The 18,951-nt window shown below is 33.8% G+C and overlaps 1 protein-coding gene across 1 annotated transcript in view; it reads left to right on the forward strand.

Moving 5' to 3' along the window:
- LOC128248837 (uncharacterized) overlaps positions 1-18,951 on the forward strand; it is a 137,517-nt gene that overhangs the window by 67,619 nt on the left and 50,947 nt on the right. The window contains exons 38-48 of the mRNA XM_089358259.1: positions 95-334; positions 1,424-1,657; positions 3,460-3,630; positions 5,168-5,338; positions 7,977-8,216; positions 8,484-8,717; positions 10,103-10,273; positions 12,849-13,094; positions 14,668-14,901; positions 17,071-17,241; positions 18,219-18,389. Of these exons, the coding sequence (XP_089214385.1) occupies positions 95-334; positions 1,424-1,657; positions 3,460-3,630; positions 5,168-5,338; positions 7,977-8,216; positions 8,484-8,717; positions 10,103-10,273; positions 12,849-13,094; positions 14,668-14,901; positions 17,071-17,241; positions 18,219-18,389 (2,283 nt within the window). The remainder of the gene's footprint in view (positions 1-94; positions 335-1,423; positions 1,658-3,459; positions 3,631-5,167; positions 5,339-7,976; positions 8,217-8,483; positions 8,718-10,102; positions 10,274-12,848; positions 13,095-14,667; positions 14,902-17,070; positions 17,242-18,218; positions 18,390-18,951) is intronic.

The following is an 18,951-nucleotide window of genomic DNA, read 5'->3' on the forward strand; positions in this document are numbered from 1 at the left end:
ATTAATTTCTACCTCAAAGATTTGGTTTACTTTATATGTTAGAAACTATCATTATTATTATTATTCTTTTATCTAAATTTTACTTTAATTCCAGTTGCTGAAATCAATTTTGTGAAGATAAAAGATGCAACTCTTGAGGTACCTGGGAAAACATTGTTGCCCGAGAAAAATACAACAGCAGACATCTGTGCAGAAAGATGTTTGTCTGACAAAACTTGCTTATCATTTGAAATAGCTAAAAGAATTGGAAAATGTTACATATCACAGGAAAGTGCAGCTTTCTCCAATAAATTAAAGGAAGCCAAAGACATAGATTACTACCAACGAGCAAAACGTAATTATTCTTTGTATTTTATTATTGGAATTCCTTTCTCCATATTTTGCTGAAATTTTTGATTCCATTTGTACTTCATAGTATACAGACAATCATTTCTGTAAAGATATTGACAAGTTTACCTATAAAGACAAACATAAACACATTCCTGATATATGAGGGTGTGCCCAAAAGAAACTGGAATTTTGCAATATTATTTTATTCACTTAGTTTTACATGTTTACACTTTTATCACCTTCAAAGTATTCCCCATTTGAAGCAGTGCATTGGTCCAGACGAATTTTCTACTATCCAAAGCAGTGCTGGAACTGTGATACCTTTTAATGACTCCTTTGTTCGTTTTGTTCACTTCTTCCACATCTGAAAATTCCATAGCAGCAGCTTTTGTCATCAGTGATGACCTTCACAAAAAGTCCAGATCAACTTCCAACAGTTCTTTCAGTTCACAATATGCATTCAGTTATAACTGTTTTTGAGCAGGTGAGGTACAAATTTGGCTGCAACTCATTTCATTGGCAATCCCTCACTCATAATTCGTTGGCAGGAGCTCCAGGACACACACCAGTCATATCAATAAGTTTGTCAATTAATTTTATATGGGCAATTTATGATGAAAAAACAATCCATCCATAAAATTATTTTTCAGCATAAGACACCCTTTCAGATTTAATACAAATTCAATTATGCCATAAGGCATATTCAAAACTTTGTCTGAATGTTTTAGTTGTAGATAATTGAATTTTACATTGCCTTTCTGATGGTGTGCTTTTGTTTAGGATTAAATGGCCATAATAATACTTGGTGCATTGGTTGACCATCTGTTGAACAGCACTTAGACAATACAAAGTACCCCATTAGAAGAAAGATGTACAAATAGATTACATGAAGCTTAAATTTTGAAGCAAAGTTTCAAATGAATCTCAAGATGTACTACAGCTCCATGAATGCAGACTAAGTCGTCATGTTTTGGATCAATTCTGTGTTTATAATATATTGTCCATTTAAAACAAGTTATGCACAGGTGCTATTTCATATTTAATGTGTATCTGAGTAAAAAATATATTTCTTGTTTTCTTTCTCTTTTTCTAGCCAAAGATGATCTTTTGATATTTAAAAGAACTTCCATACCAGGGTATGATACATTTGAACGGGTGAAAAATGTGAACTTACAGGCGTGTCATCATGCTTGTCATCAAATTCCAGGATGTAACTCATATGAGTATAATGAAAAAGAAATGTCCTGTGATCCAAGTAATGTGACTCACCTGACTCAAAACCTGAAACCCAGTCAATGGGGCTGGGACGTTTACATCATTAACCCAGGTCAGTAGAGCGTTTACATTTTATTTTATGTCATCATGCACATGTATGTGTGTTTGTGTGTATTTACTTACACACTTATATATATATATGTGTGTGTGTGTGTGTTAAATGATGATGATGATGATGATGATATCTATAGGTACAAAGTTTTCATATTTTCATTGAAATTGCAAGTTTCATGATCCACTGCTAAGGTACAGGGATGTAAAAACACCAACACTGGTTGTCAAATGGTGGTACAAATGCAGATACAAAGACACATACATATAGACATATATATATATATATATATATATATATATATATATATATATATATATATAGGGTGTGATGGATATTGTCACTATTTTATATTTAATTTCATGTATGCGCATTGTATGTTTTTGATTTTGTTGACTACACAGTATAGTAGAATCAGCTCGGCACTGTCTGTGAGAAAAACAGCACCATGACACTATTCAATCTGCTAGAAGGTTGGAAATGACATGCTGTATTGCTTGGCGTTTGCACCAGAAGCTGCAATACAAACATTTCAGAGTTTTTAGGTGTCAATCTGAGGACAGAGCAGAGAGGATTCAGAAAGAGTTGGATGAGTCAAGGTGATTATGAAGGTATGGCAGCTCGGAAAACTCACTCTCATTGTTCTCAGAAAAGAAAAGAACTCTTAAATTTGTTGGTAAGATCCAGGCCATGATTGACAATGATCCCTCCAAGTCAATCAGGTCCATCACCAGGGACATGGGTGTGTCTGAATTTCTTATTAAGCAGTTAGTGCAAGAAGACATTTGGCATTCTTCACATAAGATGAGAAAGGGCCTATTTTTATCTCACGCCATCAAGGACAAGAGGGAAAACTACACTATGAAGCTTTTGAACACACTCAAGCATCCCCTCCAACCGAACATGCTTTGATTTTTCTCAGATGAGAAAAGTTCTGCCAGGATCAGGTGATGAACACACAGAACAGCCGTTGGCTTGCTATGTCCCCAAAACATGTACTGAGAGTGATAAAAATCAAACATCCAATCAACATCTTGGTGTTTGCAGTGATCACCAGTGATGGCAACATTATGCCTCCATTCGTCTTCCCACAGGTTCTCAGACTCAACATGGTGCCAACATTAAGTACCAGGAGGAGGTAGTGCTGTCCTCTTGACCCCCAAGAGAGTGGCTGCTGGAAGACCCTATGTCTGGCAAGAGGAATATGCACCATGCCACACTAGCAGGAGAACTCAGTTATGGCTGTCAAACAATTTATGCGACCACATCACCCCTAGTATCTGACCACCTAACTTCCCTGATACAATCCCTTTGATTATTATGTGAGGGACACAGTTGAGTGAGAGACCAACGAAACTCCTTTTAACACCAAAGATGAACTGAAAGCAAGGATTATGGCAACTTAAGGAAATTGTCCAGGAGAGTTGTAGGATATATGGAAGTTGTCTGGAGGTCATGATTGAAGCCAATGGTGATTTTATTGAAAAGAATTTTCACTTTAGTATTTCAAGATATTTTTATGTAATTTTGGTAAATATATCTCTTAAAATGAGATATCAGATTTATTTTCATTTTTATGTAATTTAGACAACAATTTATTCACCACACCCTGTATATATCATCATCATCATCATCATCATGATCGTTTACTTGTAAGTATGCATGTACTTATATTTGTGTTAAAATTTCTTCTATTTGCTTCACTCAATATCATCTATTCTAAATTAGTCATTTTTACCTCATTGTCTTCCACCTCATGACATACAAGCAATCTTGGTATTAATTTCTTTTTTCAATTTCAGTTTACATGAGCATTGACTGTGGACCTCCAAAAGATGTTGTACATGCATCAAAGGTTTACAAAACCACAGCCTATAAATCTGAAGTGACCTATAGCTGTCCAGATGGAGCAAGCCAAAAGTCAGTATGTGGAAAGAACAGTAAATGGACTCCAGTAGTGCTTATTTGTAATGGTAATGCAGATAACTTCTTTATTATTGTTTCTGTCTTGGTAATTTTGTTATATTTTTGTGTTGTCTTTGTGAGAGGAAGACTGACTGATTCCATGATGTTTGTGGTTGGTGAAAGAAAGATAGGAAGCTCTCCTCTGATTAGTGATCTCCTTGAATGCTTGCAACAGATGGACTCTATTAATTCTACCTAAGAGCAGGATTAAGTTTGCTGAATAAGTGTTGAAATTTAGGAAACAATGCCTTCAGCAGGTTTCTGTGTAGTTTCCATCCATCAGGTTTCATCTTCAAGTCTTAATTGTGAAGCAAATTTTTAACCATGCTGACAGAACTCCACCTGCTTCCACACTTTTTACTGCCACAGCTATATCTTAGCACATCTTGGTAGTCTCTCTCTTAATTTCTAACTTGACCTTTCTTGCCCATACTTTGTTTCATCATCTGAAATTCTGTACAATATAATGTTTGAATCCTTCCTTACTAAAACTCAGCAACCCTCTGAAACATATCTCTGATGCTCTTGTTTTCTTCCAGTCCACCACCATTAATTATGATAATGCTACTAATAAGATGACTGATTAATTATGATAATGATACTAATAATGATGACTAGTTTTTGCTCAAATCTAACAGTTTTTGATGGGAGGTGCTTAATCAATATTGTCAATACTACTATTTGGTTGTTACTTTGCTATTCACCCACGCAAGTATGGAAAGCAAAGTTGATTTTTGTTGGATTTGAACTGAAAACATGAAGAGGTTGGATACATAGTGTAAACTATTTTTTATAATGCTCTAATTAGTATACATGTATATATTAAAAATAAAGATGATAATGATGTTGATACAATCATTTTGAATGTAAAAGGGTCTCTATCTGAGACCAATTGAAGAACTCCACCATTGAAGATTACCATGAAGTCTATGGACAAGTGTCCTCTGCAATTTTCATTCCCTGTCCTACAGTTTAATGCACTGTTGTTCCCATCCACACTTATCATTTTTGCCACATTCACCTCACTTTCAATAATTTCCCTTGAGGACAGTTCCATCTTCACCTTCCTTACAAGTGAAACTTTAAAAATGCAGATGAAGAAATGACCAAAGTGAAATGCTACTGTCATCCAATCTTTGACCTCTTTCTCAATACAACTTCTTTTGCAACAGTAACCAAACAGAGGAAAACTTCCTTCTCTGCCAAGTTAAATGAAGGTGTGAGGTAATCACCATGATGGACTTGGCTGGCACAAATATGAATTCTGCACATAACAGTAACTCTTTTGTACTCATATGCCCTCTCTCTCTCTCTCTCTCTCTCTCTCTCTCTCTCTCTCTCTCTCTCTCTCTCTCTCTCTCTCTCTCTCTCTCTCACACACACACACACATGTATGTAAGTATGCATGTACTAATATTTGTGTTAAAATTTCTTCCATTTACTTCACTCAATATCATCTATTCTAAATTAGTCATTTTTACCTCATTGTCTTCCTCCTCATGACATACAAGCAATCTTGGTATCAATTTCTTTTTTCAATTTCAGTTTCCACGAGCATTGACTGTGGACCTCCAAAAGATGTTGTTCATGCATCAAAGTTTTACAAAACCACAGCCTATAAATCTGAAGTGACCTATAACTGTCCAAATGGAGCAAGCCAAAAGTCAGTATGTGGAAAGAACAATAAATGGACTCCAGTAGTGTTTATTTGTAAAGGTAATGCAGATAACTTCTTTATTATTGTTTCTGTCTTGGTAATTTTGTTATATTTTTGTGTTGTCTTTGTGAGAGGAAGACTGACTGATTCCATGACAATTTCCATGATGTTTGTGGTTGGTGAAAGAAAGATAGGAAGCTCTCCTCTGATTAATGATCTCCTTGAATGCTTGCAACAGATGAACTCTATTAATTCTACCTAAGAGCAGGATTAAGTTTGCTGAATAAGTGTTGAAATTTAGGATTCACTCAGTGAATCAAATTTACTTTTCACATTACAAAGAACTCAGTTTCCTTTTACATTAGCTTATTCAATGACAATTAATGAAGCACAAGGTCAAACATTCAATAAGATAAGGATTTACCTACCCTAACCAGTATTTAGTCATGGACAGTTGTATGTTGTATTTTCTAGGATCAGGAAACTAAATGATATTGTTGTTAAAGTAGTGAATACCAACAGGCAAGGAAAACAAAGAGGAAAAAAGTATCACTAAAATCATTGTATATAAGGATGTATTGAATTAATGATATTATGATAATGATAATTAATGGATTCAAGATTCAAATGATACAATGATGTAATAATTATACAACAGTGAAATTATTGGAATGTTATAAATTATTGATTTTTATTGATATATTTCTTTTGCAACTTATATTCACTATATAAATTGCATGTCTACGCTTATTTAAATGTAAATAAAATAATGTGTATTTTAAAATATAATCATTATTTCTTATCTAACAAACCATGGGTGAGAATTACTTCCAAAAATAATGCATGAACACAAGTTATTTACTGTCTTAGTTGTAATGACTGGAAGGTTATCATGGGTCCAGTTACAACATACTGAGATTTGTAAATGTGGTATCTAGATAGTCAAACCATAACAGAATAATATTATGGATAATGGTTTTAATTTCATTGTGGAGTAAACATTGTTTAAAGCAATTACTCTATACATAACTCTCTCAAAAGATTTTCAATAATTTTGATCATATTGATGAAAATTAAAAAACAGTGGACCAGTATTTATTCATACAGTTTGCTGCTACAATGGCATCTTTAGTATTACCTATGTGAACATTACAAAATCTCAAAATGGCAAGAAATACTATTTCAAAAGAGCTTATATATTTCCTATTCTTCAAGAGCTTGCAAAATTCCTGCAGATTTTTTCAAATTACTATATTAATATTTGTTAAAATCCTATGAAAGTACAGTACCAATATAATATGTCTTTAATTTTGTTACATACTTAAGGGCGTTTACTTCTTGATGCAAAGTAAAAAAATAAACTATAACAATTCGCAATGTAGAAGACTTAACAAATGTATAACAAAGGCTATAACCTTCAAAGATGTTGTTGTTTCTTAAGACTGTATTTTCAATACTACAACATGGATCCTTACATGATCTCAAAAATTAAATGCTTCTGAAAAATATACAATTTCAAAAGAAACATTAATTTTTATGGTTCAATATAAACTTCCAACTATATAAAAAATTTCGTATTTGCTATGGAATTCCTATGGATACTGTTAGTTATAATTATTCTTGTTGTTAAGAGTGAAGGATAGAGAAAATCATAAAAGCATCAAACAAAATCATCATCATCATCCTCATCATTGTTTAGCATCTGCCTTCCACGCAGGTATGGGTTGGATGGTTTGACAGGAGCCAGCCAATTAGTAGACTACCTCAGGCTACTGTGTCTGTTTTGGCAGGGTTTTTACAGTTGGATGCCGTTCCTAACACCAACCACTCTGCCAAGTGGACTGAGTGCTTTTTATGTGGCACCAGCACAGGCAAGGTCAGTTTTGGGATGGTTTTTACAGTTGGATGCCCTTCTAAATGCCAACCACTTTACAGTGTGGACTAGATGCTTTTTATGTGGCACCAGCACCAGCCAGGTCACCAAGTAACTTGCAAGACAAGGAATTTTGAGAGGAGAGGAAGCATTGGAGGAGGGGGATCTTGTGTCAGATAATGAAAGGTTAGAGTGTGACAGAGAGGTAGAGATGGGTATCTTGCTATAGAGGGGGAGGGGTATTGGAAAAGGAGATCTTGTGTCAGGTGATAAAAGGTTAGAATGTGTCAGAGAAACAGAGGCAGAATCAGGTGCCTTGCCATAGAGAAGGTACAGGGTTACCCAGCCAGAGAGAGAGAAAGAGAGAGGAGAAAAGAGAGAAGGAGAGACAGGGAGAGGAAGAAAGAGAAAGAGAGAGGGGGAGAGGTAACAAGAAAGAGGATAGAAACAGATGTATAAAGGAGATACTTGGTCACCTAGTCAGAGGGAAAAGCAAAAGGAGAGAGAGAGAGAGAGAGAGAGAGAGAGTGATCAAGAATGAGGGCAGAAACAGGTGTGCTGCTGTAGAGGAGATACGTGACTACCCAGCCAGAGGGACGAACAAGGGATATTTGTTCAGGCTCTTTAACTTATGAGTTCAAATTCTGCTGATGTTAACTTTACCTCTCTGGAGTCAATAAATTAAAATTCCAGTGAAATGCAGGGATCAATTTAATTGATTAACAACTCCTACCTCAAAATTTTGACTAAATTTCTATGTTAGAAATGATTATTATTGTTGTTGTTATTATTTTTCATTGATCTAAATTTCAATCTAATTCTAGATGCTCTTATCCAATTTGTAAAAATAAAAGATGCAGTTCTGAGTGTAGCTGGGAAAACATTGGTGAATAAAAAAAATGTAACAGAAGATGCCTGTGCAGAACACTGTTTGTCTCATACAAGTTGCTTGTCATTTGAAATAACTAAAGGAAGTGGAAAATGTTACTTATCAAAGGAAAGTGCAGCTCTCTCTAAGAAAATAAAAACAGACAAAAGCAGGGATTATTACCAACGAGTAAAACGTAATTATTTTTTGCCTTTTATTACTGAAGTCTAGTTTCCTCTTTTTCTCAAAATTTGTGGCTACATATGTATATTTTATATGTAAAGACATTGATGTAAACACATTTCACTGGAATTTATTACTTATAATAAATTATCCATTTACAATTTATGCACCTGATACTTTAAAATATTTGATATATGCTAGAAAATATGTAAGTGGTGCTTGTGTGTGTGTGTTTGGATGAGTATAAAAGGTATTTCTTGTTTTCTTTTTCTTTTTCCAGCTAATGAACACCCTGTTATATTTAAAAGAGTTACCATACCAAATCAAGATAATATTGGAAGGCTTAAAAACGTGAGCTTAACGATCTGTCATGAAGCTTGCCGTGCGTATCCAGATTGCAGAATTTATGAGTACAATGAAAAATCTAAATTCTGTGACCTAAGCAATGTGACTCACTTGACTCATGATCTTAAACCATTTGTTGGAGACTGGGATGCGTACTTAATTCATCCAGGTCAGTAGAGTATTTCCATGTTATTTGTAGTGTGCACATCAGTGTGTTCTTAAATTTTGCATATATGTATGTAGTATATATCTATATCTATATATATATATATATATATATATTATCTTTATCTTATGATATTTACTTTGTTTTATATTATACTCATTTATTGTGCTTTTAATTATTAATTTTTCTATATGTGATAGTGGATTTTCATCGATGAGTTCTTGAAACTTGGTTATTTTCCCTAAAACTATATATTTTATATATATTTTATCTATAAAGCTCAATTTAATTTTAATTTTTTATAAATTGATTTTAATTGAGTTTTTACCTGTAATTTTGGATTTTGTCTCTAATATTATTATTATTATTATATATATATATATATATATATATATATATATATATATATATATATATATATATATATATGTATCATCCATCCACCACCATTTCAATTTAAATGTATATGAATTACTTCCCTGGCAACTCATGTACTCCTCCTGTTGTGTGGGTAGGGATATATACTTCGGTTACTCTCTTCTTTATAGCATATACTTGTATACATGCATCTTTATGAGTGCAGTATATATCTAAGTGTATGCTTATGTGACTGCATATATAAATATTTAAACATGATATTTTAACGTTGTTGTGTAACCACCCTATCCTCTCTTCTTGTTTAACCCACATGTCCTACATTCATACCTTCTTCATCTTTCTCCTTGTTGGCCCTTGCTCTTGATGTTGTATGGAATTGAGAAGATTGTTATTCATTGAATAAATTATGTACCAAATCTCTATGTTAGCTGGTAAGTGTTTGCACATATCTGCTTTTCAAGTGCTGACAGAAGTTTCATGATTGCCTTCTTAATGTCACTCTCAAGTATACAATTTCAAGGCTGCTACCATCAAAGTTGGTACAATAGCAGGAAGTACTGGTGAGATTATTGAAAGGCTGGAGCAATGCCATGTTGACATGCTTGGTATGCAAGATGTAAGATGGAAGGGAATCTCTGCTAGATTTCTCACGAGTAAGAAACAGAGGTTCAAATTCTTCTGGGTAGGTAGGAGTGATAGAGTGAGTGATATAGGCATACTTTTAGCAGAAAACTGGGTGCTTTTTTCTTCATGCCATCAGCACTATTTAGGTTGCTGGGTGACTCATAGGACTACGTACCCAGATGAAATGGGGATAATTTTCAAGTTAGGGGACAAATAATTAAAGTGGTGGTTGTGGTGATGATATATATATATACATACATTTGTTTCTACTTGTGTGCAAATTTCTTTACTGTTTCAGTTAATATTTTTTATTCTAAATTTGTCTGTTCATTCTCATCTTCTAACATATATTCACTTTTAATATCAGTTTCTCTTATCAATTCCAGTTTTCACAGAAATTAACTGTGGAGCACCAAAAGACATTGCTGGTGCATTGAAGTTCTACAGTAACACCAACTATAAATCTGAAGTGATTTATACTTGTCCAGGAGGAGAAAAACAAAAGTCAATTTGTGAAAAGGATAACCTATGGACTCCAGTAAGGTTTATCTGTGAAGGTAACATAAATAGTTTCTCTCTCTTGTTTCTGTCTATGAAATTATGTCTCACTTTTCTGCTAAATATATTTCTGAGTTGAAGAATTCATGTTTCCATGACAATTTCTATTGTGTTTACACTTGGTGGAAGGGAGAAAGGAAGCTATCCTCAGACCAGAGATCATCCAAATGCTTACAACACAGTTGACTCCATTGAATCTACCCAAAGACCAGGTAGTGCTATTAAATGAGTGGATTAAGTCTGTCAAGCAAGAGATTGGAGTGTAGAAACTAGTTGTCTCCAACAGGCTTCCGCATAGTTTTCATCCACAAAGTTTAGCTTTGAAACAAATTCTTAACCACATAAACAAAATTCTACCTGAAACCACATTGCTGTTAAGTAAACTTATACCCTCCACAGCTATACCTCATCTCATCGTGATAGATTTTTCTCTTAATTTCTAACTTGGCTTTTCTCCTACTTTATGTCATCATCCAAATTCTTTATAATATAATGCTCCCAGTCTTACTTTATTAAAGCTTGACAATCCTCTGAAACAGACTTCTGATACTCCTCTGATCTTCTGTTCTACCATCCTAATTTATAATTATCCTTTCTATAATAGGCACAAAGCCTGGAATTTTGGAGTAGGGATTGGTTAATTACATTGATCATATTACTCAACTGGTACTTATTTTATCAACCCTTAAAGGATGAAAGGCAAAGTTAATCTAGGTGGAATTTGAATCTAGACCATAAAGATGGACAAAATGTTGCTACACATTTTGTTTAGTGTACTAATGATTCAGCCAAGCTCACCACCTTATCCTAAATTATAATAATACCAATAATAATAATAATGTTTTCTGATTTGGCAAAAACCCCAACATTTTTGAGAGAAAATTTTCCGTCATCAATTACAGTACTTATCAACTCCAGAACTTGACTTATTTTATGTTATTAACCCTTGCAAGGCTGAAAGGTAACAGTGACATTGACTGCTTTTGAACTGAAAACATGAAGAGCCTGAATTGCATGCCATAAAGCATTTCTTGCAATGCTCTACTTAGCATACATGTAAAAAAAAAAAGATGCAGGTGTTGATGCAATCCTCTTGAATATAGAAGGCCTACTATCTAGGCCCAATGGAAGAACTCCATCCTGACCTTCAAGAACACATGTCCTCTCAGTTAGTGTTCTCTTACCTATAGGTCTATGCACTGTTTTTCCTATCTATTCTTGATCTATTTTACCACTTTCACTTTCCTCATGGCATGACATTTTCTCACAGAATATTAGACATGAATGACACAGCATGTTTGACAGGAACATTTTATTACTGTCAAAGCAAAGTGTTACAAACAGATACTCTCTCTCTTCTCTCTCTCTTTCACACACATGCACACACATACATACATACTTATGTACACACACACATACATGCATACATACATATATGTAAAATGGGTTTATTTCAGTTTTTTCCATCAAATTCATTCACAAGACTTTGGTCGGTCCAAAGTTATAGTAAATGACACTTGCCCTAGGTGCAACTCAGTTGGACTGAACCTAAAACCTTGTGGTTGGGAAGTAAACATGTTACTACTGGCCATGTCTGCAGCATTCAATTTTTATTTCTACTAAAAGAACAATGAGGGTTGGGGTGGGGTCACTTTCTTCATGGAAAACAATTAGTAAAGTTGCTAATTATTGAACAAGGATTTATGATTAATAAACTTGTATTAACGTAAGATACAGAAATAAATTTTTTATTCTCAAATGTGTGATGATGCTAATGGAATAGCGTGAACAGGATAAATTATCCATACATTGCAGAAAAATACATTACCGGCCAGTCATTTACCACTCAATGGGTGGCAAAATTATGCTAATGACTTATTCCAGTTATTGATATACAGAAGAAACATCCTTGTCACAAATAATCACTTTCCCTTTGTATCTCACTAATAGTATTTTTTTTTTTTTTTTTGATGAATAAAATTCCTTAGCTTGGTGAAGTAAGTTATGAATGTCAACATTTACTACATATTTATATTAATTCACTAAATGATAATGAAAGTGAAATTATTTTACTTCTCCAAGACAAAACTTGCAAAATAGTGAAATGATGAGTCTTGTCATGACTACTCATATTTAGTTACATCTTTTTACATTTTGGGTTCAAATGCCACCTGGATGTACTTCACCTTTCACATTTCTGAGGTTGATAAAATAAGCATTAGTCATGGCTGTGATTGATTTATTCATATGCATTCTCATCACAGAATGTGTGGCTTTCTGTTTAAGTTAGAAACTATTATAATAGTTGTTGGTAAATCAACAATAATTATAATTATCCTTGTTGTTAAGGGTGATGGACTGACAAACTCATTAGAGCATCAGACAAAATGTACTGTGATATTTTTCCAGCTTTTTAACTTGAGTTCCAATCCTATTGATGTTAACTTTGCTTTTCCAGAGCCAATAAATCAAAATGCCAGTCAATTTTATCAACCTACTTCAAAGTTTTTGTTCTTATTATTTGTTATAAAAATATTATTCTTACTATTTTTCATTGCTCTAAATTTTATTTAGTTCCAGAAACTAAGAATGAATTTGTGAAAATAAAAGGTGCAGTACTGGATGTGTTAGGGAAAACACTGATCAAAAAAAAAACTGTAACTGCAGAAGCCTGTGCAGAAAAATGTTTGTCTGAGGAAAATTGTTTATCATTTGAAATAACTAAAGAAGGTGGAAAATGTTACTTATCAAAGAAAAGTGCAGCTTTCTCCAAGAAAATAAAATCAGACAAAAGCAGAGATTACTACCAACGAGTAAAACGTGATTATTTTTTTGTAGTTTATTATTGAATTTTTTCTTTTTTTTCTGAAATTTGTGATTCCATTTGTACTTCATAATATATAAACAACCATTTCTGTAAAGACATTGGCAGGTTTACCTATAAGGGCAGACATAAACAAGTTTCAGCAATAAGGAATATTAGGAACTGTAAATATTGTTAGAGCATTAGAGCATTCTCATACAGCATTTGTTCACCTTAAACATATTTGTGCATATTTTCTGTTTTTCTTCTCTTTATCTACGAAAGGAAATCCTTGTATTTCTTAAACCTGAATAGTAGTAGCAGTAGTAGTAGCAGCTAGTAGTAGCAGTAGTAGTAGCAGGTGTTAGTAAGTATACAAGTAAATGTGCCTGTTGACTCGAGAAGGCTAACTGGGAGAGAATACTTACTTTAGTGGTAAGGGTAGCTATGGTTTTGTAGGATTTCCAAGAGTAACCATTTGAGGTCTCCCATCCAGTGGAGAATTTATATTCTTTGTTTAAAATTTTGGTATTTTTTCTTTTTTGTTGTATAGTTTACATGCACTTTTATGTCATTCCTTGTTATATCCATGTGCAGACAGGATGCCGGATTCACTTTTACTGAAAGACAAGAAGCCAAACAGACACAATGCCAAACAGACACAATGCCAAACAGACACAATGCCAAACAGACATAAAGCTGAATGGACACAATAATAATAAAAAAAAACATCCTTACCTACATAGTTTAATGACCAATTCACCAATTTGGCACTTAAGATTTAATATGATTAAATTTGTCGTTCTGGCATCTTGTCTGTTTGGCATTGTGTCCATTCAGCTTCTTGTCCTTCGGCAAAAGTGCATTTGATATCCTGTCTGTATACTGTTATATCTCACTCTATTGTCCCCAAAGTTCTTGACTACTCTTAGCGATTTATAAAAAACTTTGTTTTTATTATTATTTTATGGGTATTTTTCAAATATATAATTATGTAGAGGTACCATGTAAATGAAATTTTGAATAAAATATGAGTAAGACATTTGGTGCATTGTTATCGAAATGGACGATTTATTATAGTAGCAAGATCAATCCACAAAATAATTTTTCAACATAAGACATCCTTCTCAGAATTACATCATAAGACATACTCAAAGCTTAGCCTAAATATTTCAGTTTTAGGTAATCCATATAGACATTCTTCTGATGATACACTTTCGTTTAAAATTGCATGGTCATAACAATAGACATCTTGGTTGACCACTGGTTAAGGAGAGTTTTCACCCTACAAAAACACACTATCAAGTTAAGGATGTACAAATGGATTATCTGCAGATATAGATATAAGTCTGAAAATAAACCTCAAGATGTTCTACAACTCATGAATTCTAACTAGGATATCAGTTTATGAAATAGTTATTTGTGGTATTATTCAGTTTCCTTATACAAAACCATGCAACACAAGCTTTATAACATTTATTGTGTGTGTGTGTGTGTCTATGTGTGCGCATGCGTGTATGTATGTGTGTGTGTGCGCGCGCATGCGTCTGATTTTAAAATACATTTCATGTCTTTTCTTGTTTTTTGCAGCCAATGATAAGCATTTAATGTTTAAAAGCGTTAGCATACCAAAGCAGGATGTTTTTGAACAGCTTAAGAATGTTGATGTAAAGAAATGCAATAAAACTTGCCTTCTATCTCCAGAATGTAATTCTTACTTGTACAATGAAAAAGCTAAATCATGTTTTCTGAGTAATGTTACTCAATTCACTGGTAAACTTGAACCCAACAGTGGAAATTGGGATGTATACATAAATAATCCAGGTCAGTAGAGTGTTTCTACCGTATTTATTGTGTGCATATCTTTGTGTGTATTTATATATGTATGTGTGTGTGTGTGTGTAAGGACTTCAATGCTGCATAGTAGTAAGATGTGGGCCTTGAATGTAGTGGGTATGATAAGACTGGAAAGAAATGAATCAAGCATGCTCTGTTGAACTTGTGATGTAAGTGATCAGGAACAGCATTGTATGTATATCTAAGTAAAAAACTGGGTATAAGAGAAAACAAATGTTGTGTGCAAGAGAGAAGACAGCACTGGTATAGTTGTACAATGCACTTAGATGAGGACAGTTGTATAGAGAAGTGCCGATCACTAAATATAGCAGAAACTTGTGAGTGAGGAACACATAGGAAGACATAAGAGGCTAACTTTGGAACGCTGAACAGGATAAAACAAAGATCTGGGATGTTTGGTCATATGTGCTTCTTGAGAACACATGCCCATTACAGCAAAACTGACATTTGGAAGCACAGTGTATGTATATACCATTGTCCAAAAAATCTTTTTCAACCATGGCCTAAAAGGGGTTAACTTCTTGGACCTTAATCAGGACCTTAAAACACTATAAACCCAATGAATAACTGCACTATATCAATAGATCCTCCTGTCACCCTAAATCTATTGTTAATAGTCTAGTAAAAATATATCGCATCACATGGTCAAAGAACAGATCTTCCTAAATAATATCCAATATTGTAATGAGGTCCTGGCTAGTAGTGGCTTCAGGAAAGCATCATGTATTACACGAATATCCCCCTAAAGTCCTCTATTCAGGACCCCTCTCCAATAATAACTTCACCAAGCTGTATCTTGTAACACTGTCTCATGCAGGATATAGTTGTACACTCCATTGATGAGAGACACAAGGAATTACTAACTGTCAGAGCATGTGACTCAATGGACATGCCATCTACCAGTCTTGATGGACATGTAGACAGACATCCCAGGAATGACATCGACTGATAAGCATGCTGATATTAAAGTTACTGCTTGATGGGAGGACAGAGTTGTCTAATACAAGGCCAGTTACCACAGTATATATGCTAATGGCTATTGTAGCAGCAGTTGAACTGGAAATCAGATTAACAGGCCACCTGTTCTTATGCAATCAATTGCCAATGCTGGTGGTAACCCAGTAACATCTTATGTCCAATCCATCCAGTATCACCTTTGTCCAGTACCCCTACTATCCCTTCTAGGATAAGTAAAAAAGGATGGTTTTTTGGTATAACTTCTTATTGAGTTGCTTTGTACCCAGCTAGAACTCTAAATATTGTAGTGAGATCTCTGACCCTTATGGTATTCATGGCACCATTCCCTGCTAACCATAATAAACCCTCTACTGATGACTCACCCTTAATACATGCTATCCTACTGGACCAGAGATACTACCATCAACCATTACTAGGGACCACAAAAGAGCTGAAGTCAATCCACACTCCACTGACTTGAATGAAAGCAGACCACTGAAATTAGTTGTATTTTTAATAAAATATGTATATGTACATACATATACATATAAATAAAGACATCATCATTAATAAATAATAATAATAATAATAATAATAATAATCATAATAATAATAATAATAATAATAATAATAATAATAATAATAATCATAATAATAATCATAATAATAATAATAATAATAATAATAATATAAGTGGCCAGCAAGCATGAAAGCCAAAATGGTACAAAGGAAATTGTCAAGGTTTTATAATAAAACACATCAAATAGGAATAAATATCTGTCAAATTTAAGGCATAAAACGTCAATTAGGGAGATAGTATCTGTAGATAAGGAAAAGGAAACATATATAATGAAAGTGTGATTAGCTAGTAAAGGAAAAAGAACGTGCAAGAATATAAGGAAAAAAAGCCACATCACTTAACTTAACGAGGAAACTTGGTTGACTCCCACTTTTGTCTCTTAAACGTAACTGATTTTAATTCTTAGTCCAATATTTCATAGATTTTTATGTATTATAAATTCTCCCTGTATATGTATATATGTATGTATATATATATATGTATATTTCTTCAATTTATTTCACTCTATTTTTTATTATAACATTGTCATTATCTACTCATTCTCACTCTCCTCCTAACATAGACACATCATCAATATCAATTACTCTTATCAATTTCAGTTTACACAGAAATCGACTGTGGAACTCCAAAAGACATTGCTGGTACATTGAAGGTGTACAAAACTACCGTCTATAAAGCTAAAGTGACCTATGTTTGCCCAGATGGAGAGCAACTAAAGTCAATATGTGAAAAGGATAACAAATGGACTTCTGTAGCATCCACTTGTAAAGGTAACATCAATAGATTTCCTCTTATCGTTTCTGTCTATATAATTTTATTTTATTTTTGTGCTAAATGCCTTTGTCAGAGGAAGTCTGGCTAACTCCATGACAATTTCCGTGGTGCTTGTGGCTGGATGGAGTAGAGAGGAAAATATTGTCAGACCACAATCTTCTGCAAATGCAGACAGAGTGGACATCATTAATTCTAGCCAAGAGCCAGGTATTAAATTGGGTGATGGATTAAGTCTGACAACTAAGAATTTGAATTGTGGAAGTTTGTTCCTTCCAGTAGGTTTCTGCATAGTCTAATTATTTTTCCAATCTTCCTTCCTTAAATGCTGCTGCTTCTGCTGCTGCTGCATGATGGTGGTGGTTTTTAATTTATTCACAAGAACAGAAAATTTTCATGAGAGGGGTTTAAGTCTTTACCATAGACTTCAGTACTTGAATGGTACTTCATTTTATTGACCTCAGAATGGATAAAATGGAAAGTTGACTTTGCTGCATTTTAACTAAGAACATAGAGAGCCTAAATATATAATGCAAAGGATTTCTTCCCATTTTACCCTATAAGTCATCTTGGACATACCAGATTTGTGAGTTACTTGATTTAAATTTAGTGCTCCATCCTGGTTTGTGATGAATTCTTTACAATTAGTAAAGATTTCAAGCTGAAATATGGTTAAGTTTCAGTGGAGTAAATATTACTTGGTATTAGGCAATTTTAACTATTTTTCCAGTTATTACCTTTTAAATTGGGATGTGTCTAATGCATCACACCATCCTATAAGCCTTGAAATATCGTATATATTTGTGCATATATGTACATGTATGTTTATATTCATATCTGTGTGCTGACTTCTTCACTTTTTTTCATTCTGTATACTTTATTGTTTGTTTGTCTTTGTCTTCTTATTCTCATCCTCCTCCTAGTATAGATGAACTATTGGTATCACACTGGTATCGATTTTTGTTTTCATTTTCAGCTTATGAAAAAATTAACTGTGGAGCTCCAAAGGATGTTGTTGGTGCATTGATGTCCTATGAAACCACCACCTATAAATCTAAAGTGACCTATATTTGCCCAAAGGGAGTAAAATTAAAGTCAGCATGTAGAAAGGACAACAAATGGACTCCAGTGCCTTCTACTTGTAAAGGTAATGTGAATAGCTTCTCTCTTCTTGTCTCTGTCCCAATAATTTTGTTTTAATTTTGTGCTAAATGTCTTTGCTAGAGAAAGACTGGCTGATTTTGGGATAATGATAATTTCTATGGCATTTGTGGCTGGAAGGAGGGAGAGTGGGAGGTATTTTCAGCTCAGAGACCTACCTAAATGCTTACAACTTGTCTCCAGTTGGCTTCCATCAAATTTTATCAACAGGGCTTAGCTGTGAAGCAAATTAAACAACACAAACAAAACTCCGTAACTCCATCTGAAATCACATTATTGTTAAGTAAACTTATTGCATCCACAGCTCATCTGGGTAGCTTTTCTGTTAATTTCTAATCTGACTTTTCTCACTTGAACATTGTGTCATTCTCCAAGATTCTGTACAATATAATGCCTGTGTCCTTCTTTATAAATACTCAGTAATCCTCTGAAACAGACATCTGATGCTCTTGCTGCCTTCCAATCCATCACCTTTAATAATAATAATAATGATGACTAATATTATTATTCATTTATTCCCTTACCAGCTATTATCATTGTCTCAGCTC

This window comes from Octopus bimaculoides, chromosome 10, assembly GCF_046866305.1.
Source record: "Octopus bimaculoides isolate indiv1 chromosome 10, ASM4686630v1, whole genome shotgun sequence".
NCBI lineage: Eukaryota > Metazoa > Mollusca > Cephalopoda > Octopoda > Octopodidae > Octopus > Octopus bimaculoides.